This window comes from Rousettus aegyptiacus, unplaced genomic scaffold (assembly GCF_014176215.1).
Source record: "Rousettus aegyptiacus isolate mRouAeg1 unplaced genomic scaffold, mRouAeg1.p scaffold_m13_p_8, whole genome shotgun sequence".
Lineage (NCBI taxonomy): Eukaryota > Metazoa > Chordata > Mammalia > Chiroptera > Pteropodidae > Rousettus > Rousettus aegyptiacus.
In genome coordinates this window covers 17,822,847-17,846,363 of record NW_023416311.1, presented here as the reverse complement: position 1 = coordinate 17,846,363, position 23,517 = coordinate 17,822,847, and the positions used below count along the sequence as shown (strand labels likewise).

Here is a 23,517-nt window from a genome sequence, read left to right as displayed (position 1 = left end):
CACACGTGGTACATGCCCAGCCTCAGAGAAGCTCTATTTACAGGAGAGATTGCAAACTGGTGGCCCACTGTGCTGTTTAATCTTTTTCCGATTGTGGAGAGAAAAGCACATAAGAGAAAATTCCCCATCTTACCTAGTTTTAAGTGTACAATTCAATAGTCTTAAGTATATTCTCGTTGTGCAACAGATCTCTAGAACATTTTTATCTTGCAAAACGAAAACTATAACCATTGAACAGCATGTCACCAACGTTCTACTTTCTGTTTCTATCATTTGACTACTTTAGGTATCTCATGTAAGTGGAATAATACGGTATATTTGTCTTTTCGTGACTGGCTTATTTCACTTAACATGATGTCCTCACGGTTCATCCGTGTTGTAGCATGTGAAATGATTTCCTTTCTTTTTAAGGCTGAATAATATTTCATTATATATACCATATTTTGTTTTTCCATTCATATGTCAGTAGACTGGGTTACTTCTACCTCTTGGCTATTTTGAATTATGCCATAATGAACATGGTGTACAAATATCTCTTCGAGATCCTGCTTTCAATTCTTTTGGATATATATGCAAAGTGGAATTTCTGGGTCATGTGGTAATTTTATTTTTAATTTTTTAAAGAACTACCAGACTGCTTTCCATAGTAGCTACACCATTTTAGATTCTCACCAACAGTGCACAAGGGTTCCAATTTCTCTGTAGTCTCACCAACATTTGTCATTTTCTGTTTTTTTTTTTTTTGATAGTAGCCATTTTAATGGATATGAGGTGATATCTCATTGTGGTTTTAATTTGCATTTCTCTAATGATTCATGATTTTGAGCACCTTTTCACATGCATGTTGGCCATTTGTATATTGTCTTTGGAGAAAGGTCTATTCAAAATTTTCCCCCATTTTTAAACCCAATTGTTTGTTGTTGTTGCTGTTAAGTTGTAGTTTTTTATACAGTCTGGATATTAAACCCTTATCAGATATAGGATATTTTCTCCCATTGTGTGGGTTGACTTTCTCTCTGTCGATAGTGTCCTTTGATACACAGAAGCTTTTAAGTTTGATGTGGTCTTAGTTATCTATTTTTGCTTTTGTGCCTTTCATGTAATATCAAATAGATCATTGCCAAATCCAATGTCATGAAGCTTTTCTCCTATGTTTTTTTCCTAGGAGTTTTATAGTTTTAGGTCTTACATTTGATCTTTAATCCACTTTTTGTTAATTTTTCTATATGGTGTTTGGTAAGGATCCAACTTCATTCTTTTGCATGTGGATATCTAGTTTTCCCAGCACGATTTGTTGAAAATACTGTCCTTTCCTCATTGAGTGGCCTTGGCACCCCTGTCATTTGACCATATATGGGAAGGTTTATTTCTGGACTCTCTATTCTATTCCATCGGCCTAATGCCAGTACCATGCTGTTTTGACTACTGTAGCTTTGTGATGAGTTTTGAAATCAGGAAGCATGAGTCTTCTAACTTTGTTCTTTTTTCTCAAGATTATTTTGAGAAAGAGAAAGACTATGTGAAATCTAAAGAACCAAAATAACTAAATAAACAAAATAAAAACAGACTCATAGATACAGAGAATGAACTGATGGTCATCAAATGGGAGGGGTGATGGGGGGCTGAGTGAAAAAGGTAAAGGGATTAAGAAGTACAAATTGGTAGCTACAAAATAGTCATGGGGATGTGAAGTACAACAAAGGGGATATAGTCAATGATATTGTAATAACTATGTATAGTGCCAGGTGGGTACTAGACTAATTGAGGGAGATCACTTCGTAAGTTATATAAATGTCTAACCACTATGCTGTACACCTGAAACTAATGTAAACGATATTGAATGTCATCTCTAATTGAAAATTAAAATAAAAAAAATTATTTTGGCTATTTGGGGTTTCTTGAGATTCCGTTTGAATGTTAGGATGGGTTTGTTTTCATTTTAATTTTTTTTAAGTTAGGTCTGTATCAGTTAGAATTAAATTTGACTGTAAGCAATAGAGAGCTCGCTACAGTGATTCAGGCAAAATGAATGTCTAAGTCTCTTGGGTGCAAAAAAAGACTGGAGGGAGGCAGCTGGGCCTTTGTGAATAACAGAAAAAGATTTCCGCTCTCCAAGAGACCGCATCTATTGGAGCATTGTTGTAATATGTTGATTTTGTTTGAATAAGACATTCCATTGCTTTATTCCTGAAAATGGTTAGAAAACACGAAGAGATCTGCAGCATCTACCATGTGAATGGTGTGCCTTCACACATAGTGGCCTGCGAGGCCAGCGGTGCCCCCAGTCCAGGAGGTGTGCCAGCTCCAAGCATCACCAAGGACACAGCTTCCTTCTATATTTCTGCTTCACCTCAGCTCTTAGCTCCATCCTGAGTCACAAGATGGCTGCTGATGCTCACATCTGTGTTCTGGCAGGAAGAAGAAAAGCCGGGGAGCAAAATGGGCCGTTCTCACACCAACTTAAAGCCGTTGCTAGAGAGATTTCATGCATTTGCACTCAGGGAGACCACAGCTTCTATGTCACTGGCCACTCCTAACTGCAGGGAAGGCCCTATAGGAAATGCATTCTTTTACCTAAGCACGTTGTGACCTCAGATACAGAGAGCTCTGTAACTAAGGAAGAAGCTAGTAACGAGAGGGCAGCTGCAGGGCTTCGCTGTTGCCAACATAAGAACATAGGTAATTTTTATGTAAAATTCCAGAGCCAGCTTTTTGTGAAAACATGAAACATCAGATGATTCTGGGTCTGCATTCCCACAAGGCAGTGACCGGCCAGAGCTGTGTACCCGCCTTGTTTTCTTTTATTTCCAAATTAAAATTTAATACATTTAAAAAAATAGTCATTACGTTCCTGTGCTTCAAAATCTCAAAAGTACTAAAGAGTATACAGTGAAAATCTTCTTCCCACCCCATCCCTGGTCACAGAGCTCCTGTCCCAAGGCGTAGTTGGTGTTCACTGTCACCCAGAAATTTTTCATGTGAATATAAGCAAATATATGTATATGCATATTCTCCACCCTTCCTTTTTCATGTAAATGGTAAATTCTATACGCCCTTTGTGTCTTGGAGATCATACCGTATCATACGCCAAAACTTTGCTCATTCTTTTTGTCGTGGTGTTGTCAGTGAACATTGGTTTATTCCTTTGTTTTGTGAAGTACTATATTTCCTCCCCTCATCCTGACCAGACTCTGTTCATTCTTTTTGTAGCTGCGTAGTTTGCCATCATATGGATGCACCTTAATTAGTTCTCTAGCGATGGACATTTAGATTGTTTCCGATAATTTGCAAAAAAACAAAACGTTGCCATGAACAATCTTATACATAAGTCATTAAGCATATGTGGGAGTACTTCTGTATAATGAATCCCAAGAAGCGAAGTCATTTGGTCAAAGTGAACGAACATGTGCGATTTTGATAGATATTGCCAAATTCCCCTCCGGGGGAGGGGGCCGCTGACACTCCCACAAGCAATATCCGAGGGCGCTGTCTCCCCACATCCTTGCCAACTCAGAGTGCTATTGAGCTCTTTATCTCTTGCCAAACTGTCGGGTACAAATTGGCATCTAACTGTAGTTTTAATTTGCATTTCTGTTGTTATGAGAAAAGACGAGCATCTCTCATGTGTTTCAGTTACTTGTACTTCTTCTTCTGTGACCTGTTTTGTATCCATCGCCATTTTTTTTTTTTTGACTAGTCCTTTTATTATTTATTTCTAGGAACATTTTCTGTATTAGGAAAATTAACTCTTTTTGTGATATGAAAAACAAATATATTTTTCTAGTTTGTCACTTTCCCCGTTTGGCTTCTTTAAAAAAAAACAAAAAAAAAAAACCTTCTGAAGTATAACGTTCGCAGCGAAGCGTCAGATCAGAAGCCTGCAGCTCGATGAGCTTCGCGACGCGAGCCACCTGTGTCACTTGCTGTTTATCGCCGTTTACATCGCTGGAGCTTTGGCCACGAGAAGCTTTTTATTTTTTACGTAGTCGAGTTTATCAATATTTTGTTTTATGACTTCTAGGTTTCGTGTCATAGTTAGGCCTTTCCCATGCTGAGATTAAAAAAAAAAAAATTCTGACATGGTTTATTTCAGGATTGCTGCTGTTTTATTGTTTTCATTTAGATCTTTAATGTGATTTATCCTAGTGTAAAGTGTGAGGTATAGAGCAGCTTTCTTATTTTTGCAGGTGGCTAAACCTTGTCCAGTGCCATCTACTGAATAATCTGGGTTCTCTTTATTAATCTGAAATGGTACCATATCCTATACTCGATTCCCCTGGCCTGTTTCTGGATTGCTGGTCCATTCACTAACATCTATCTGTTCACAGGCCATTTTAGGTGGGGGCCGCTGGTCTGGAGGTTCATGCAGCACCTCCGTGCTGTGTTTTAACACATGTGCTGTAGTAGTTAACAGCTTGTACCCTTGAGCCCTGTTAGGATACTGACTCGAGTGACCTTGAGCAAGTGACTCCATCTCTGCCCCAGTTTCTTCATCTATGAAGTGGGGACGATGACGGTACCTGTCTCATAGGGAAGGATAAAATAATTTAATGTATCTAATGTCCAGAACAGTGTCTGGTGTATAATGCATACTGTTAACCACTTATTTTTGTTATTTAAGGCCATTTTTAGTCTTTCCTTCAGCACTGCGATATAGAAAGTATTGTGACCCTATTTGTGGATGAGTAAGCTGAGACTTGGAGCCAAGGAATGACTGGCCTGGGACCTTGGCGAGTGATGGCACTAACTGTGAAAGTGGCCTTGCTCATTCCTGAGCCTCACGTGAGTGGGCCTGGCCACCTCAAGCAGTCGGATTTCTCCATATTCCTATGGGCAAGAGGGGTCCCCTCTCTGACCCTCTCCCCCAGCCCAGCAGCTGTGGCCGATCCTCGGAGAGGAAACGCGTCAGGGCCCCAGCCTCCGGTGTGGAATGAGGCCGCACCAGACGCTGCGGCGCTGGCTCCCGTGTGAAAAGACCTTGTGGGCTGAGGAACCTGCAGCTTCAGCAGCTCAGCACCTCCCTACAAGGCCTGCTGAGGTGCTGCTGGGAGCCTGGGTCTCCAAGGAGCCCCAAGGCCCTTGAAAGAGACCCCCAGCCCTCCACTCACCAGCCGTGTGACCCAGGGCGAGACCCTGACCTCTCTGAACCTCAGCGTCCTCATCTGTCAAAAGGGCGGATTGTAGCGGGACTCAGGAGAGGCTGTGTGTATGCACAGCAGGGCGGCATGATTTATGGTGGCCTGTTAACGTGAGACATCAAATGATGTGTTCTGTTTTCTACCACTCCCCACAAAAGCAGCTGGGAATGGAGCCGGGGAACCCAAACTGCTAGTTCAAAAGACTATGCCAGGTGTGAGACAGAAGGGGCCCGGGAAAGGAGGCCAAGTGGGAGGACAGGGTTTTTTCTGCCGATGAGACAGAAAAAGGAAGCGAGCTGGCAAGGGGAGGCGAGGGAGCGTTGAGATGCTGAGGAGCGTGAGGGTTACTTCCCTACCCCTCCTTAGCCAGCCTAGGGGCGAGATGGAGTGCTGTGGAGGACAAAGGGGAGGGAAGGAAATGAAGGAAAAAAGGTCCCTACCGAGAATGGGGACTTCGAGGGAAAGGGGGACCAACGGCCTTCTCCCTGATTTGCTGGGCCAGATCTTTACAGACAAATCCAGCCCTATGAGTTATCCTGCTAGATTTGTCAAATAAAAATTCAAGAGGCAATATTTGGGACATAGTTATATCAAAACATTATTTGTTGTTTATCTGAAATTCAAGTTTAACCAGGTGTCCTGTATTTTATCTGAAAAGCCTACCCATGAGCATGAAGGGGCCAGGACAGAGAGGGAATGGAAGGATATTTCTGGGGGAAGTGGGAGGAGGTATCCCATGACATTTTCACAGTGAAGAGACCTTCCAGAAGTTTCTGCAGGCTCCATGGGGACACAGAAGGTAGCTGGGAGGAATGGTTGGTATGCGTGCCAACAGGGAGTTTCACTCTTCTCAGGGGTGATGTGACCTTGTAGCTGAGGGCTGATGCCCAACCAGGCGTCGAGCAGGAGACCTGAGAAACCTCAGCAACAGCGAACTTGAAGAATAAAGGCTCGAAGCTGCAGGGGAAACCACAGCGCTCCTGCTTGCCCTGAGCCGCCAGGGCAGGTGGAGGGGGTGGGACCGGAGCACCAGCCAGCCCAGCTCAGTCCAGATCTGCTCTCCCTGCCCCCTGTGGCCCATGACCTTAGCGGGCTCTTCCTCACCCCTTCCCAACCCTGTGGGCCCCCCCAGAGGCAAGTGATGGGGGAGACCACTGAGTCACCAGTTTGGACTGAATTTTCCTCAACGTGTCTTGATAATGTTGTCAGAGGCGGTGGGAGGGAGAGTCAAGAAAATTATGTTCAGTTGGAAAACGAAGTTATGCTGTTTCTTTCTACTCCTGGGTTCCATGGACTGACCCGACTGTCCTACTTGCTCCGCGCACAGGGCACCTGGCGTGGTGCAGGACGCCCAGAACCCAGAAGCTAGGACGGGAGGCTCGGCTGTGAGTTGAGCCTTGAGGATGGCTGGCAAAACCAGGGTATAGCATGAAGAAGGGGGTGCCTGCAGAAGTGCTCCTAGTGACTTAGATCTTGAGGGAGCCAGGCAGGAGGTGAGAGCTGACCAGATGTTGACAATAATCTTGAAGGGGATGAAGCTACTCATTTTTATTTCAACAACATTCATGCAGCACCAACGGTGGGCCACCCCTGTCTTCAGTGCTTTGTAGATATCATTTCAATTAATCCTCATCACAGCCCACAGTGGGGGGGCTGTTGTTGTCCCCACTTGGCTAGGAGGGCACTGAGTTGCAGAGAGGTTGATTTAAGTGATTTGTCTAAGGTCACACATCCAGGAAGGGGCAGCCCTGTCTAGGCCAAGCCCAGGGTGGTGAAGGAAGAAATTTTTCTCTACCCACAAGGTTCTTTCTGCTAATCTAATAATCAAATAGACATGAGACAGATTAGTGAGAGGAAAAAACCAAATTGAACATATACATATGTATGGGAACCCAGCATACGTGAGAGAGTCAGAGATCCCACATGCAGGAGAGATTCAGAGACAGAAAGGGACCACGGGTGTATATGACATCCTGAGGTAAGGATGAGGCAGGGGGCCTTGGGGCTCCCAGGGGTCACTGCAGGGAGAACCGATGTTCAGTATTAGTGGTTTGCCCTGCCCTACAGATAGGGCAAAAGAGGTTAACTCTCATTATGGGAAAGTCTGGGATTCAAGTTCTAGGTAGTTAAGGGAGGGGCAGAAGTTTCTCTTGAGCCTGAAGCTAAAATTGCCCTTAGCTCAAAATAATCCGCATACCACAGAAGCGTATCTTGGGGTGACTCTTTCTGAACTCCCACACCAGCCTGAGCATCCAGTGAAAACTGGGCCCCGGGCCTCAGCCACCATTCACCTGCAGGGACTTGGACCCTGTGGTTCAGTCAGGAAACAGGAAGTGTTGAATGTCCTCCAGGGCAGTCCCAGGGCTGGGTTCTGGAACAAGCACGGAAATAAGACAGACACTATTTAAACCCTTGCAGAGCACTCGGTCCAGAGAGAGGTACATTCACAGTGATGACCCAGTGGATACACATCAATGCTCTCAAAAAGGCCCATCAGTGAGCCAGGCCCTGTTAGAAGCACATTGCTCAGCTTATCTCTTCATACTTGCAAGACCCCTTGAGATATCACTGGCCTCATTTTGTAGATGAGCCAACTGAGGCTTAGATTCAGTAATTTGCCTAGGGTCACAGCGAGCAAATGGTTAATCTGGGACTCACTAGGGGAGGTGCAGGGTTCTACAGGGGCACATCTGGAGGGCTTCCCAGAGGAGGGACTGGTCCAATAGAGGGAAGAAGGAGGGCGTTCCAAGCAAAGGTGCCTTCCCCAGAGGGCAGCCCCTGCTCGCCATTCTCAGGGGGCTCTGGCTGGGCTGGGCTAAAGGGGCAGGACAAGGCCCAGGGCAGGGATCCAGTCTTGCCCTGCCCTTGAGGCAGGGTCTGTGCTGGATACAGATCATGGAGGGGAAGGCAGGGGAAGCCAGCAAGACAAAGAGTCAGGGTCCTATAGTAAGTCTGTGCCTGGCCTCAGCCCTCAGAACCCCTGACTCAGACTCCCTGCTCTGTCCTTTGCTGGCTCTGTGACATTTCCCCTTTCTGAGCCTCAGTTGCCTCATCTACAAAATAGAGACAATAGTACATAATGAGTTTTTAGAGGATTCAGTGTCTTAATAGATACAAGGGGCTTAGAGCAGGGCCTGGCCGGAGTCAGCACTCTGGAAGTGTCAGCTGTCTGTGTTTGCCCGGCAGGTTTACCGCTTTCCCTTAGGTTGAGGGAAGCCAATGGTGCTTATAGGGCCTAGTGTTCCCCAGCCATTCTGCCCCAGCCTCACCAGCCCCACCACCAAGCCTCTACCACACTCAGGCCCTGAGCCCACTGCTGGGGAGTGGGGGGGGCGCGGGGGGGAGTGGGGGCACAGGCGGGCTCTCAGCATTTGGGGGAGGGGTGGGAACCAAGGGAAGTGGTGACTAAGACGGGAACCCAAAATGCATTCACACAGAGAACTCCCCCAGGAGGTGGGTTCTTTCACTCTGGCTCTGGTGAGTGACTCATGCGGGGGCAGGTACAAAAGGTGCCTGGACACAAGGGGTGATGCATGTCCTTCCCAAGAAGTTAGTGGCACAGTGGGTTATGGAGGGCTGGGGGTGTCTTTCAGTTTCTGGAGGTGGGGAGGCCAGGATAGACCCTGCGACTGGGAGGCCTGGAATCAGAAAGACCTGGGTTCGGATTCCAGCACCGTTACTTTGTAGCTCTGTGACTTAGGCAAAGAACTTCCCCTCTCTGTGCCTCAGTTTTTTCACCTGTAACATCAAGCTGATTAAATCCATCGCCCAGCACTAAACCCTTTCTATGGTGCTTATTGGATCTTGGTGACTCCTTACTTCAAGGACCTGCCATGGCTTCCCCTTGTGCACACAGCGAAGTGTGGCCTTCTGTTAGGGGTGAGGTGGGTGGGGTCAAGGAGAAGCGCTGTGGAGGCCTGCAGACACTGTATGCTTTATCTTAGTTATACTTCATACAAATCTATTTCATGGCCCAGAGCCAACCCCATAAAGGTGCTCAAGTTGCCTGGGGCAGGCCAAGCTGGGGTTCGAACTTTCATCTGTCCTCCTTTGCTTACGTAGCTTCACTCAGTCAATAAAATTGAGTTTAAATGTGGGTATTTCGTTATTACAAAGAAAAACAGCAGAGGGAAGGAGAGAAAACCATGTCTCACACTGCAGGCTCTTGCCTCCTCGGCACCTGCAGGACGGTCTGGCCCGCTCCAGAACCCGCAGCTAGGAAAAGGCAGGGGCTGTTGTCCTCTTAGACAAGCTGGACCTTGGTGACAGGGACCCGTTAAGCTGAAAAGGCACTTTAACTCGGCTTTTGGGTCTTCATTCTGTCTCCTAACTTACATTTACGTTACATATCTTTTTTGTACATGTAAAGCGATTTCAAAGATAAATTTAGCTAATCTTCAGATGGTTTAAATTGATAAAAATAGAGATAATTCCAATGAAACGTAAACATTCTAGGTCATAGAAAAAGATAAAAACTCTTCGATTTATTTACAAGGACAACATTACCTTAATATAAAAACCTGATAAACAGTAAACCAACAAACGAATTATAAGAACGAAGAACAAAACACAAGCCAGTAAATCATAGATCAATCTCTCTATGATTTGGATGCAAACATTCTAAATAAAATACTAACCAATAAAACATAATCGTATATCAAAACAATAATATATTTTGAGCCATTAAAACTTACTTCAGAAATGCAGGACAGGTTCAATATCAAGTCATTGACCAACATAATTCTTTACCTCACACTGAAGGACAGTAACAATGTGATCATATCAATTGAAGTGGAAGTCAGTTGAAAAAGTTCAATAGTTTTTTCCAAGAAAATACTAAAAGTGAATAAGAAGGCAAAAAAATACTTAAGTATGGTAAACTTTCTTTGCAAAAACAGCAAAAATTATTTTAAATGCCAAAGGCATTTCCCTTAGAATAAAAAAACAAAAAACAAAAAACAGTGTTTTGGAGGTTCTAACAAATAAATCAGGAGAAAAAAATTTAAAAAATGCTCACGGCTGAAAAAAGAAAAGGTCAGACAAACTTGCTATTGTAAGAAATCATTGGCTGAAATTGAAAAAAAATATATTTCCTTCACATTTATATTACTAGGGGATAAATTTAACAGGAAAAGTGCAGGACTTATGAAGGAAAAAAAAAAAAACATGTTGAAGGACAAAAGAGAAAGATCTAATTTTAGATATAAGGGATGGCTTAAAACATCAGAAAAATAGGAAGTCCCCACATGCAATTCCAATGAAGATGTCAATGAGGCCTTTTAAAAATTAGATAACACTATATTAAATTTCACACGGAAAATATAAAAAATCTGTAATCAGAGCAACTAAGTTAACTCAGAAATGGGAATTTCAATAATGACAAAAGTAGAACTTCAATTCAGTCAGAAGAGGACAGTCTATTTTACAATAGATGTCAACACGATTGGCTATCCATTTGGAAAAAATAAAGTAATAAAATAGGATCAATACCTCATATCATAGGCAAAAGTAAATTACAGATGAATTCAGAACTTAATGAAAGTCTTAGAAGAAAACTCAGGAAACTATACTTACAATCGAGGGATTGAGGAAAATTTTGAAACCAAGAAAAGAAGCCCAGAGGCCACAAATAATCAGGGAATGGCAAGTTCAAGTCCCCACGAGTTTTACAGCTAGCAGGGAGGCAAAGATGCTGATGGAGATGCAAATTATTAATGGCCCTTTTAGAAAGCAGTCTGGCAATATCTCATAAAAATTTTTTCGTTTTGCAAAATCTAAAAAAATTGACTTCTTATGCACCCTTTATTGGTGCCCCACCAAAATAAAAGGGAAAACCATGTATAAGGAACAAATAGGAACGCCAACATTAAAAAGAGGAAAAGGAACTCCTCGGGGAAATGGTGAAATGAGCGAGACCCCAGGATGACACTGTGTGACAGAGGGCTGCTAGGCCATACTAGAACAGGGCAGGGGGCATTAGCACTGAGTTTTTCAAGATTAAATTTGTAAACCACTTAATCCAACTGAAAATCTCGAGAAATGTTTTAAAGAGCTGGTGTTGAGTTTAGAGTTGAATTAATAACAAGTACATAGATTTTTCTAAGCAAATTAAAAAAAAATAACTAACACCTGGAAAACAAAAGATTGAGTTAAAAGAAAAGGAAATTATAATTTACTACAGTGCCCAGTTCTGAGTAGAGTTTGCATGTTATAAGGATGTTCAGTAAGATTCTTGGATGGATAGATTAATGTTTTTCATCCAATTGAGGATGTTTTCAGCCAACATCCTTCAAATTTTATTTTGCCCCTATACAGTATGACCCCACTGATGGGCCGCTCTATGTGTCTGCACATGCGTCTAGAAGAATACCCGAAGGGCTGTCACCAAGCAAAATGGGGGCTATGTCACGGTACTGAGGTTCAAGGTGATTTTATTTTCTTATACTTTTATATATTGTCTTAATTTTTTATAATGCTTATGGATAATTGATATAATCAGAGAAATGAATTAAGAAATGAGTGAGAGGTCCTGAAATCCTGAGAGGACACGTTGCCTTGACCTTGGTGCTGCAGAGCCAAGTCTGTCTGTACTTGGGAGAAGTCTAGAGCGTGATGACGTGTTTTTCAGTGTAATGCCTTTGTATCCACTGAGGGCCAGCCTCTGAGAGCAGAGTCGTCACAGGCCTACTGGCACTTGTCACCCTAGGACAACCCAGTAGGCTCAGCCAGGCCACAAGGAAGAATCGGCTAGGGTCTTTCAACAGATCCTGGTGTCAGGAATCTGATTTAATTTCTCTGGGTGGTGCCTTGTCAGCTGTGTTATTATCTGAAAATAATTATGAGTTTTGATTTTCACACAGCGTTTGGGAACCAAAGAGTCCTCACTTATTGAGGTGGCTTCTGGTTTGTAGCTTGATAATTATGCTTTCCTGGTGTGGACGTTAGCAGCTCCCTGGTGCTTGGCCATAAACCATTTTCTATGTCATCTATTTTGCCAAGATTCAAAAGAAAAACATCTTTTTTAAAGCTATAAATTTTTTAAAAACCAGATCATGTCACACCCTGCTTAAAACCTTTGAGGGCTTCCACGTGTACTCAGGACAGTATCCAAGATCCTTAAAAGACGCGGGGGTGCTGACAAGAGCAGGCCGACCTGGTCCCATCACTCGGTTATGCTGCAGCTGCACTCGTCTGCCTGCACTTTCTCCCTGGCCCCCTCCCCAGATTTTTCCTTTAAAAATGCTCAAACATAGAAGAGCTGGAAGAGTGGTGTAATGGTCACTCATACAGTAGTCACCTGATTGGATAATTACCATTTTGTCTCTGTGTGTTTTGTGGAAACATTTGAAAGGTAGTTGTAGACATCGTGACACTTAACCTCTAAATACTTCAGCATGAATCAGCTAAAAGTATGACTATTTTCCCGCATAGCTACATGCCATCATCGTACCCAAGAAAATTAACAGTAATTCTCTAATACATATTGAAGCCACGTTCAAATGAACCCAGTTGTTCACAAAACGCATTTTACAGATGTTTATTTCCTAGATCAAGACTCAGTAAGGTTGGTACATTGCAGTTGGTTGTGATGCTTTTTCACTGTCTGCTAGTCTCAAACAGTTACTCATGGTGAGGTTTGGGACCAGACACACCTGGACCTGTTAGAAAAGCAACTTCTCTGGTCCCACTCTGGATGGCCTGACTGGAAACTCTGGGGGTGGGGCTAAGGAGAATGTGTTTAACCAGGTGAGTCTTATTCATGCTCATGATTGAGAAGCATCGAACAACCCCCACCTTTTCTTACTCCCATGGTGTTTACTTTTTGAGGAGAACAGATGTCTTGTGGAATACTCCACATTCTGGATTTGCCAGATTCTTTCCTCACAGTGCCACTTACCTTGTTCCTCTATCCTTAAGTATTTAAAAACCTCACCACGTGGGTGATGCTAATGAGCAGCCAAGTTAAGAACTGTAGCAACAAACTTCTGGCCTCAGCCAACAGAGCTCTGAGACCTGGAGCTCCACAACAGACACCATGGGTGAGTTGTTAAGAAAGAAACATCTTTTTCCCCATCGCCACTCCAGGAAGCGAAACAGCACTGCGCCTCCAAGGTCACTGAAGGGAAGTCACTCATATTGTTTGTCCCAGGGGTGAAAGGGGTAGCAAACGAATACAGAGGAAGTGGCGGCATCTTGAGACTGGGAGGGACCATCTTGATGAGGGACCTGGGGAGCCCAGATAGAGAATGGCTCAGGGCATCAGGTCTGCAGTTGGAAGAGAGGGCATCTCTGAATCCTTCCAGGACTGTAGGACCAAGATACAGACATATGACCCTCATATTCCAGGAACCTAAGCCTCCCCTCAGTTCTGTGGTATCCAATAGGAGCCAGGATTTTTGTAAGAGTTATGCATTTTAAAATACAACTGCAAGATTGCCCTCCAAAGAGGTAGGTACAACTCTATGGAAAAAAATTTGGCTACATCTGTAAAGAACCATAAAAATGTTCATGCCAATTGACCTAGAAATTACACTTCTGGGAATTTATCCTAAAGAGCTAATCCAAAGAAAGACAAAATTATGAAGAATTTCACCCCAGAGCCCTTTCTAATAGTGAAAAATTAGAAGTAACTTAAGTAACTAATAGTAAGAAGATGGTTAAATAACTTAGGGGAGATCCACTCAGGAGGACATTGTCAGGCCATTGAAGTGATGATGCTGAGGCAGCTTCTACAGCCACTCAGAAAATATTTATGAGACATTAAGTGAGGAACAAAGGCAAGATGCAAAATGGTAAACACGTGTCTTAGGTTCCTTTTGGTTGTGGCAGAAAACCAATCCACATTAGTTTAAGGCGAAAACATAGATCTATTACGTGAAACCAATTAAAATAAATAAGTAAATTTATTTTAAAAAATACATAAATATATTATGAGGGCCCAGACTATATCGTGAAATCCAGGGATAGAAGTCAGGCCTCATGTGGGTAGGAATTTGGAACCAGAAAATTGCTAAATACCCAGCCAGTCATCTTCATGATTGTCTCTTGCCTTTCCTCTCTGCTTTTCTTTGTCAGTCCTACTGTGGCAAAGAAATATGGTTTCTTTTCTTCTTGGGCATGTATTTCCCAGCATTCCTTGTAGTTAGGTACAGTTCTTGCCAATAGAATGTGAATGGAGGGTTCGTCTCACTTCTGGGACTAAGATGCTTAAGAGAATGCATATATTTTCTTCTCTCTGTATTGTTTGCCACCCACCAGCTGAAGCCCCAGGGGAGCAGCCACAAGATCTAGGTCCTTGAATTACCATGTGGAAGACCAGCTTACTTACGTGAGGTAGTAATGAACAGTGATGTTAAGCCACAGAGATTTGGGGGTTTAATCTGTTACAGCAGCCAACGCCAGTTTAACTAACACTGATTTTCTTTGCTTCTCTAGGCCCATCACTAAACATAGCTGTCCCACAACTTCTAAGTTCTCATATTTTTAATCTAAGCAGACGTTGACTGGCTTCTCAGTCTCAGTTCTAAATCTCTAAGAGGGAGGCTGTAATTGGCCTAGCTTGGGACAGCTTGGGACCACTCCTAAAGTGATCAGCTATAGTAGGAACATGGCAGTAGGTCCTTGTCCCTGTCAGTGGAAGGATAGGGACATTCTTAAAAATGATCTCTATTGCAATACTCTCCAGGTCCTAAAATACATATATATGTAGATAAAGAAAAAAGGAAAGTAGAGAAAAATGCAAAGCAGTTATCCAACATCCATGAAGAAGAAACAAACATGTGGTCTCAGGGCAATAGCAGAAGGTAAGAGACAATAAATGCCACTGTGCAAGCCCCGTTTCAAGCCTCTGATTGCATCGCACCTGCTGACATCCCACTGACTGTCCTATTTTAGATTCAAGAGAAGGGGCAGGCCATACTGCCCCCGGTGAGAGGGCATTGCAAAAACAATATGGCGAAGGGAATGGGTATAGGGAAGGGTGAAGAGTTGGGGCTAAATGATATATCCACTGCAGCCTTAGCTGATTTTCCACAGAAGAACGGCCCCTCTGTCTGTGTAAAGTGCTTTGAGTGGGGATCTACCCCCAGCTCAGGAGCGGAGCATGCGATAAGCCTTGGCTAATCAGAGAACTGCATTGCCCTGGTCACGGTGACTGGATCAGCGATAGATCCAGAGCCAACTAAACACAGTGCAACTAAACACACCAATCAGAATGGAACAGATGGTGAGGGGACCTCCACTTTTTCTTGCTGGGCATCTCTCTGAGAGGATGCAAGTTGGGGTGGCTGGCAGCTATCCTGTACCACAGGAGAGAGGAAGAAGTCCAGGAATAAGTTTACCCAGAGGAAGCAGAGCCTTTGGAGAAAGAGACTCATCCTGGTGTTGAAGCTGAAGCCTCTGCATTAAGCTGCACCTGACGCTGGTTCTACTTCTGGATTTTTCTTTTTCAAATCAGTTTTGGATCAACCAGGCTACATTGGGGTTTCTGTTATTTGGGACCAAATGGGAACTGATGAAGACTCCAGTAATCTCAGCCTCAGAAGTGAGCATCTAGTCCCAGAGGGGCTCAGTGGCTCCTAGTGATCAAATAATTATCTCGATCAAAATATATAGGGCAGGGCCTCATCCGTACTGTTGTCTTTAGTGATCTTACAGATGAGGTTTCTCTGGGTACTCGTCAGAACTCCTTTATGTGCAAATGACAGATATCAACCTCCAATGGACTTGTGAGAATATATTGGCTAATTTAGATCTAATTTCAGTCACGGATCCTTGTGCTCAAATAATGTCATCAAAATCCATCTTTCCTCATTTCTTGGCTCTGCTTCATTCACTCTGTGTAGGTTTGATGCTTGGCCAGAATCTTCCTGAATTGTGGCAAAGATGGCCCCTGGCAGGTCCAGGCTTATATCCCATAAGCTAGCAACTTTAATGAAAAGAGAACACTTCTTTTTCCCTCTCATAGACATAGAGAAAGGCCAGGAGCTACCTAACCTTGGTTGTACATCCATGCTTGAGGCAATTTCTGTAACTCAGGAGATGAAATATGCTGGGTCATGTGGTCACCCCATGGGACCAAGCTCCATGTGAACCACATGGGTCAAAAACATGAAAGGGAAATGGGGTGCTATCATCCGAAGAGGGGGAAATTGGTACTGAACAGGAAATATAGCAGATGTCCACTACATCTTATACTATTGTTGGCATCCTATGGTCCTCAGCACAACTGTAATTAAATATAAGCCCCAATCCTCCACCTTCTGCAGTCACCCTCCATTTTCCTTTAACATGTAGAAGGACTAGAGCCCCTTACCACAACCTAAGGACAACCAGGCCCCTCCGTGATCTGAGGATTCCCAAGCTGTGTTCACTGTCTCGAGTCTGGCTGTGCCCAGCCTATTACTTTTTTTTATTTCTTCTTAGCTTTATTGAAGTAAAATGGACAAATAAAAGTTGACTACATTTAAGGTGTACAACTTGATGTTTTGATATACATGTATGTATCCATCGCCTCACAGTCAGAATTTTTTTGTTGTGAGAACACTTAAGATATACTCTCTTTGGAAATTTCACATATACAACACAGTATGTGAATTATACAGCCTAATTCTTCCTGTATGCTGCCCTTCTTTGTCACCAAATGGAAACCCCTAAATTCCTCCAATGCCGCAAAGCTCCAGTAACCCGAGCCTGGGCGATGAACATTCTCCTCCCCCAGCTGTCAGTAAATATTTCTAAATTACTGGTCTTTCGCCCACATTTCCACCCTGAACCAGGTACTAGATGGGTGAGTAGGGTTTTACATGTGTGAAAGGGAGATGCTGTTTGGGGACTCTTTCCCCCAGTGATGTAAGCTGAATAGGCATCTGTTGCCCTGAGTGAAGGGAATAACGGGATCTTTGAGGCTGCCCCTTGTCTTGGCATACTTAGGAGGAGCTGGGAAATTTTGCATTGGGCTCAAGGGGCATCTTGGGTAAAAAAAAAAAAAGTAATCAAGACAAGAATACAATCTCTTCTCTTTTGAAGTTCAATGTACCCTTTTGATGGACCGAGTCAGTCTAGACTGAAGACTATGGGCAGGAAAGGACACTGAGTCCTAGAAGAGGATCTCTTGGTGATTAAGGGCAGGTGATCCAGGTAAATGGAAGGATCTTAGGGATTACAGGGGTTGGTTTGGTTCCAGTACAATGTGGGTGAGGTTGAAACCCTTCAGGTCAAGCTCCTCTGGCCTGGCAGGATGTTGGCTTTCTCACCCTAAGGGATGCGTTAGATCAGCAGTGATGCTGAGTGGCAGGCAGGAGCAACAGAAGCAGAAAACTGAGGCCCCCTGGTGGTAAGTGCTGGACTTCTTTGACACATTGGGAGTTATAGAGGTGATACTTGTACAGCAAGCAGGGGAAGCAGTGATAGTGTTTGCATTTGTGATTTTCCCTCCCTCCACCCCTTAACAATCCATTAAAGTGTTGTGTTAAAGGATTATTGCCTCCAAGTATCCATCTTTAGCATAGCAGATAAGTGGCAGGCGTTTTAAAATGATAGGGTTTTAATCAAATTTTTGGGTAGGACTCCTTAGCCTTCTGATCTGGTCCGGCTGGATTTTTTTCCCCTCTTATTTTGTTCCCTCTCAAAGTTACCCACCAACTCCTAATTCATAGATAATTATGTAACCTATTTAATGTCTGTTTTCCTCTTTAGAAAGCAAGCTTCAGGGGATAGAGATTATCTTTATTGATATATCCTTGGCCCCTGAATAGCATTGGGCATTCATTCATTCATTTGACAAATCATTGTGGAGGGCCTGTGATGTGCCAGGCCTGTGCTAGGCGTGGAGTGGGGAGGGGAGTAGCAGTTTTCCAGACACCGACTGTTCTTATGGCACTTCCATTCTGGCGGGGAGAGATGGAGCACAGACACATGGTATTGCAAGTGATGATGAGGGCTTGGAATAAGGGGCTTCTGCTCCAAGCGGGGCACTCAGGAAGTTGACATTTGAGCAGGGACTTGAAGGGAGAGAGGGGGCTGGGGGAGATCAGGGAGGGTTCAAGGCAAGGGTATAGGCCCTGAGTGAGAGGGGTTTGGCTGTCTTAGGGAAGAATGTGGCTGGGAGGCAGCACAGAGGAGAGAAGTAGGGGATGAGGCCAGGACCTTGGAGCCACCATAAGGACTTATGCTTTGATTTGGGTGGAAGAGAAAGTATTGCAGGGCTTTGAACAGATCGACCAGTCTTATCTGTGGAAAGGTTGGCTGCTGTACTGAGGAGAGCCTGAAGAGGCTCAGGAGAGAGAGCAGGGACACCAGGGAGGAGCTACTGCCACAGGCAGGCAAGGGGTGACTGCATCCAGCGGGGGATGCAGGCAGCGAGACTGCTCATTCTGGGTAGACCTGTATTTGAAAGCAGAGCCAACAGAATGGTTCTGTTGACACAAGTAGGTGATTGATAAATATTTGCTTGAGTGTTGAATCATGAAACTCTACAGCCCACCCCAGCTCCCTTGCTTTAGAGCTTCACTCGGCCTGTTGCCCCTGCAGCCACTGCCCATTCGACTTCTTGCCCACTCTACCCCATGCCCAGAGAACTCTGAATCCTCTGGTCTCCATCTTCACGGAGCTCTCAATGCCTCCAAACTCGATGAGGTTCCCACTTACATAATTTCCAAGCACTGAGCCTTATATGTGGGTAATGTCTGCTCCATCATTAGATTGCTGATTGCCAGAGGGCAGGGCCCCATTGCTCCTGCTCACTGCTGTCTCTGGTCCCTAGTAGGCAGCTGGCAGACAGAACATGCTCAGTAAGTATCTGCTGAGTGGTGACTGGATCAACTGGCCTACTCTGTCCCTCTGGGCCTTTGCTTCTTTTTCCTGCCCAGTCTGAAGGGCTCCAGGATTGACTCCAGGCCAGGGACAATGCCCTACCCCTCCCTCAGAACCTGGAAGTTTGTTTCCTTCTGAGCCTACTAGGTCTGAGAGGTCACAGGAGGCTGGAGTGGCTGCCCTCAGGCTCTGCAGACCCCACCTTAGAACATCTCTCACGTTCTCAGTTTCCAGAGTAATTTCCGAGTCCCCCTCCCACCCTGTGTTTGAGACAAGACAGCCACCAAGTGGTAATTTTTCTAAACTTTTATTTTATAGCAATTGTCATGATTAGAGAAGTAAATAACACATTTAAAAACCTCCTCAGGGCCAAAGGATGCCAAAGTATTTACAAACACATGGTGGGGGAGGGTGGGGGGAGGACACATGACAGCGCTGGGGTTGGGATTCCACCCAGGCCCCGGGCCAGGCCTGGACGCCGATGCCAGCCACAACTGTCCCACTGGCCACGGCATGGGGCTCAGGGAGCACTGGTGGCCTGGAGGCTCTGCTCAGGGGCTGGATAGACCCTTTAGTTAACTTGTGGCCCTGCCTCCCACCAAGGCGGCTCCCCACACCCCACAGGCCAGCTCAGAGGGGCCTCTGGGAAGCACCGAAGGACAGGGGGCAGTGTGGGGGGCACAGAGGCTGAGACAGAGATCCCAGCCTGCCCAGGGTGGAACAGACGTGTGTACACGCATACACGCACGTGTGCATGTGCATGCACACACACACGCACCTTCACAGAATTGCAAGGGGATTTTTTTTGTGAATTTTTTTGTCTTCTACGTTTTCATGTCTACAGTGTTAACTTTTTGCTATTTTTCTTTTCTTCAACAGTGACATAAACTGAGGTAAACATCTGTGACCAACACCTCCCCTAAGGGGCAAAGGGTCCCAACCCAACCAGCATAGGCAGCAGCAGTGGCAGTGGTGGGGCCCTGACAGCGAAGGAGACCCAGTTCTGGTCCTGCCTCTGTGTCAGGCCACCACTGCCCCCGGGTGTGCCTCTGGAAACAGGGCTGGGCTACATAACTACGGTCCCTTCCCAACTCTAACATCCTAGCTACTAAGACAAGGATCTCAACAGAGAAAGAGAGCACGCACAGGGACATCTACTTGGAATCTCGCTTCCTTGTTATTGCAGGAAACAGGATGTTGAGAGGCCTAAGGCAAAAGGAGAAGTTGCGGCTGGGAGAGGTGCCCAGGTGGGCTCCAGGTGGGCCGGGGCAGTGATGGGGGGGGGGGGGCCTTGGCCCTTGGTGGGAGGGTTTGCTACTTACCTGGCATGTGGAGGGCCCCAATGCCTGCTGGAGAGGTGGGTCTTGAGAGGAGTGGGCACACCAAGGAGAGGGGGCCAGGCTCTGGGACAACCTGTTTGTAAACTGGACCCAGGCAGGGCAGGGGGACCTATAGCCCTTTTGCACGGTGGAAATGAGGGGTGAATGAAGAGGTGGGGGCTCCAGGCCAGAGGGTTGTTGGGGTCCCCTCTGGTCAGCCTGGCCCATAAAGGAGCCCCTCAAATAGCCTAGAATCCCAGAGAGCCCCTGGCACGTAGGGCCCAGGACAGTGGATGGTGTGCTGCCAGGCAGAGGGGGCAGCCTCACCCATGTTGAGGTTATTGCCAGGTCCCAGGCCTCCACAGAGAGGGCGGGGCTCAGGAGGGAGCTCTGGGTGAGGCTGGGGTCCTCTCCTCTGCTTTGTTGCCTAGGGGCCTGAACCAACCTGCAAATGCCTCCTGGCCAGATTCCCTGAGGGGTGTGGTGAAAAGCAGGCCGGGACACCCTCTGGCAGCTGCCTGGTGAGAATCCTGCGGCAGGGCGGAGTCACTGAGCACACAAGGCTACATGTGCACATATGCACTGCGGGAATGCTCAGGCTGCACACCCCCAGCACACACATACCGCCCTCACATCTCCGTGGCACCCTGTTCTCATGCCCACAGCGGCACACTCCAGGACTAGAAACGTGGGAGATGTGGGGTCAGCCCAAGGCAGAAACCCAGGAGATTCCCCAGCAGAAACCTTGCCACATGCCAAAGCCCAGGCCACTGTCTGGGCAGGGCAGCGAGGACAGAGAGGACTGGGGAGGTTCCCTGGGCGTGGGGAAGGTGCTGCCGGCAGGGGAGCTCGTTCTTGCTGTGGGCTTTGCACTCACACCTCTGCCCCAGGGGTGCCAAGGAGCTGAGGCCCTTGCCCTTGCCCTGGGAGCCCTTGCCCTGCAAGCTCCCTTGCTCCAGGTGTCCCCTGGGCGGGGCGGAGGGGGGTGGGGTGCGGCGGCTACCAGAGCTCTACCTCTCAGTGGCTGTGTGGCCCAAGGCAAGCTGCCCTCTTATTCGTGTCCTCATCAGGGAAATGGCTTGGAGGAAGTCACAAGATTCCTGGAGCCTGTGCCCCGGTGCATGCACTTGCACACACTTTTGCAACGTCCAGACATTTGCTACATTTTGCAGGGGCCTTGGCCTCCCCCCTCCAGCCTCCCAAGAAAGGGGCAGGATGCAGCTGAGCAAAACTCTGCCCTCAGCTCATCTTCCTCCTCCCAGCCAGTGCCCGGAGACCCTAAGCCTCTTCTCTCCCCACCACTTCAGTCCCTTTCTGTGCCCACAGTGTGTAGGGGGGCAGGAGGGCAGGACCTAGAATGGGGCTGTGGGATGGTCTGCCAGGGGGTGCAAAGGGCCAGGAGCAACTAGTCAGGGCTCCAGCATTCAGGGAGGTGTTGGGGAGTCCACCTGCAAGCTCCCTTGCTCCTGGTGTCAAGGGGTACCTCTGAATCCTTGGGTCTTGTGGGGCTTGGCTCCTGCGGGCTGGGCCAGAGGCCTTTTGGTGGCTATCTTGCCGGCCCTATGGACGGACGGACGGGCACCCAGGCCTTCCGTCCTGTCTAGTCTACCACTACTCCCTCCTGCCACCGCGGGGCTGGTCGCTGTTGCCGCGGCCGCCACCCCGGCCTTGGCGTGGGCCCAGGGCAGCTCTGATGCTCTGCCCGGCTGCGTGCACAGCGCCCGGCCCGAGGGCGGCGGGGTGGCTCAGACGCAGATCTCGATGGCCGTGGCCAGCACCACCTGCCCTTTGCTCTTGTCGGGGCGGCCATCGGTCCTGCTGGAGGGCCCCGGGGGGGTCAGGCCGGTGTCGGGCACGGGCACCGGCACGGGCACAGGCCCGACGGCGGGGGGCGAGGGTCGCGAGCCGCTGCTGCTCTCGGTCAGCACCGTGCGCTTGAGAGGCCCAGGCGCCTCGAGGCGCAGCGGCCCGGCGGGCGGCGGGCGGTCCCCCGCGGGCTTGCGCGCGCGGTGCGAGGGCCGGCGCCGCAGCTCAGATGTGAGCTCGTGCTTGAGGAAGCGAAAGACCTCCTTGGCCGGGCCGCGCCGCTCGGGCTCCAGCGCCAGCAGCCGCTGGAACATGCGCAGCGCCGGCTCGGTGAAGCGGCGCCACTGCGACGGCAGCCCCGGCAGGCGGCCGCGCTGCCAGCGCACGAACTCCTCGAAGAAGGCGTCGGCGCCCGAGGCTGCCTCCCACGGGAAGTTGCCGGTGAGCACGCAGAAGATGAGCACGCCGAAGGCCCACACGTCCACGCCCGTGTCCACCGCCAGGCCATCGGCGCGGCCCGCCTGGCACACCTCGGGCGCCGTGTACGGGATGGTGCCGCTGACCCGCTTCACGCGGCAGCCGACGCGGCGCGTCATGCCGAAGTCGGCCAGCTTCACGCGGCGGCACTCGCGGTCAAACAGCAGCACGTTCTCCGGCTTGATGTCGCGGTGCACCAGCTGCCGCCCGTGCATGAAGTCCAGCGCCAGGCCCAGCTGCTGCACGCAGCGCTTCACCGTGTCCTCGGGGAGCCCAACCTGGGAAGCGGGGCGCACTCAGGGCGGCCAGCCCCTCCCCCACCTCGGTCCTTCTTCCATTCACCCCACCACCAGCAGCAGCAGCAGCAGCCGGTGCCGCTGCTCGCATCCCACCTCCAGCCCCGCCTGGCCTCTCCTGTGGCCCCGCCCCCAGCACCAGCTGCCCTCCCCTACGCCACATGGGCTTCCCCGCCTCCTCTTCTGGCCCGCCCTGCGCCCTGCCGTTTTCCCCTCCTTCCCTTTTCCCCAATAACTGCAGTGACTGACTGGGTATTGAGTACCTACCGTGTTCCAGGTGCTCTGTTAAGTGCCCTATCCTGCACTGCCTCACCAGCTCCTCAGGGCGGCTGCCATTATGCCCATGTCCCCTATCGGGACATCGCGGCTCCAAGAGGCCTTGCCACTCATCCAGCAGGCAGCGAAGCGGATTCAAACCTGGCACGGAGCAACTGCAAATCCCAGTGCCTGGAATCCTCCTGGCACTCTCCCCACTCCAGGGCGCCTCCTCTGGGAAGCCTCTGGTGGCCCTGCTGCCTCCTGTTTGGCGCCCCCACCCAGTCCCGCGCAGCTGCAGAGGAGGGTGCTGCTGGACTTCGTCCGTCCCTCTGGCTGTTTCCTTCCAGTGCTCCTCTCAGTCTCTTATCTGCTTTATTGACAAGTCTGTGTCCCTGACTAGCACCACAGCAG

The 23,517-nt window shown here is 47.7% G+C and overlaps 1 protein-coding gene across 3 annotated transcripts in view; it reads right to left on the bottom strand.

Annotated features, from left to right (window-relative positions):
- Positions 1-19,241: 19,241 nt before the first annotated feature.
- Positions 19,242-23,517, bottom strand: part of SBK1 (SH3 domain binding kinase 1) — a 45,139-nt gene continuing 40,863 nt past the window's right edge. For all 3 annotated transcript variants that reach the window (XM_016154987.2, XM_016154988.2, XM_016154984.2), the window contains exon 4: positions 19,242-22,830. In XM_016154987.2, the coding sequence (XP_016010473.1) occupies positions 22,015-22,830 (816 nt within the window). In that variant the 3' untranslated portion in view covers positions 19,242-22,014. The remainder of the gene's footprint in view (positions 22,831-23,517) is intronic.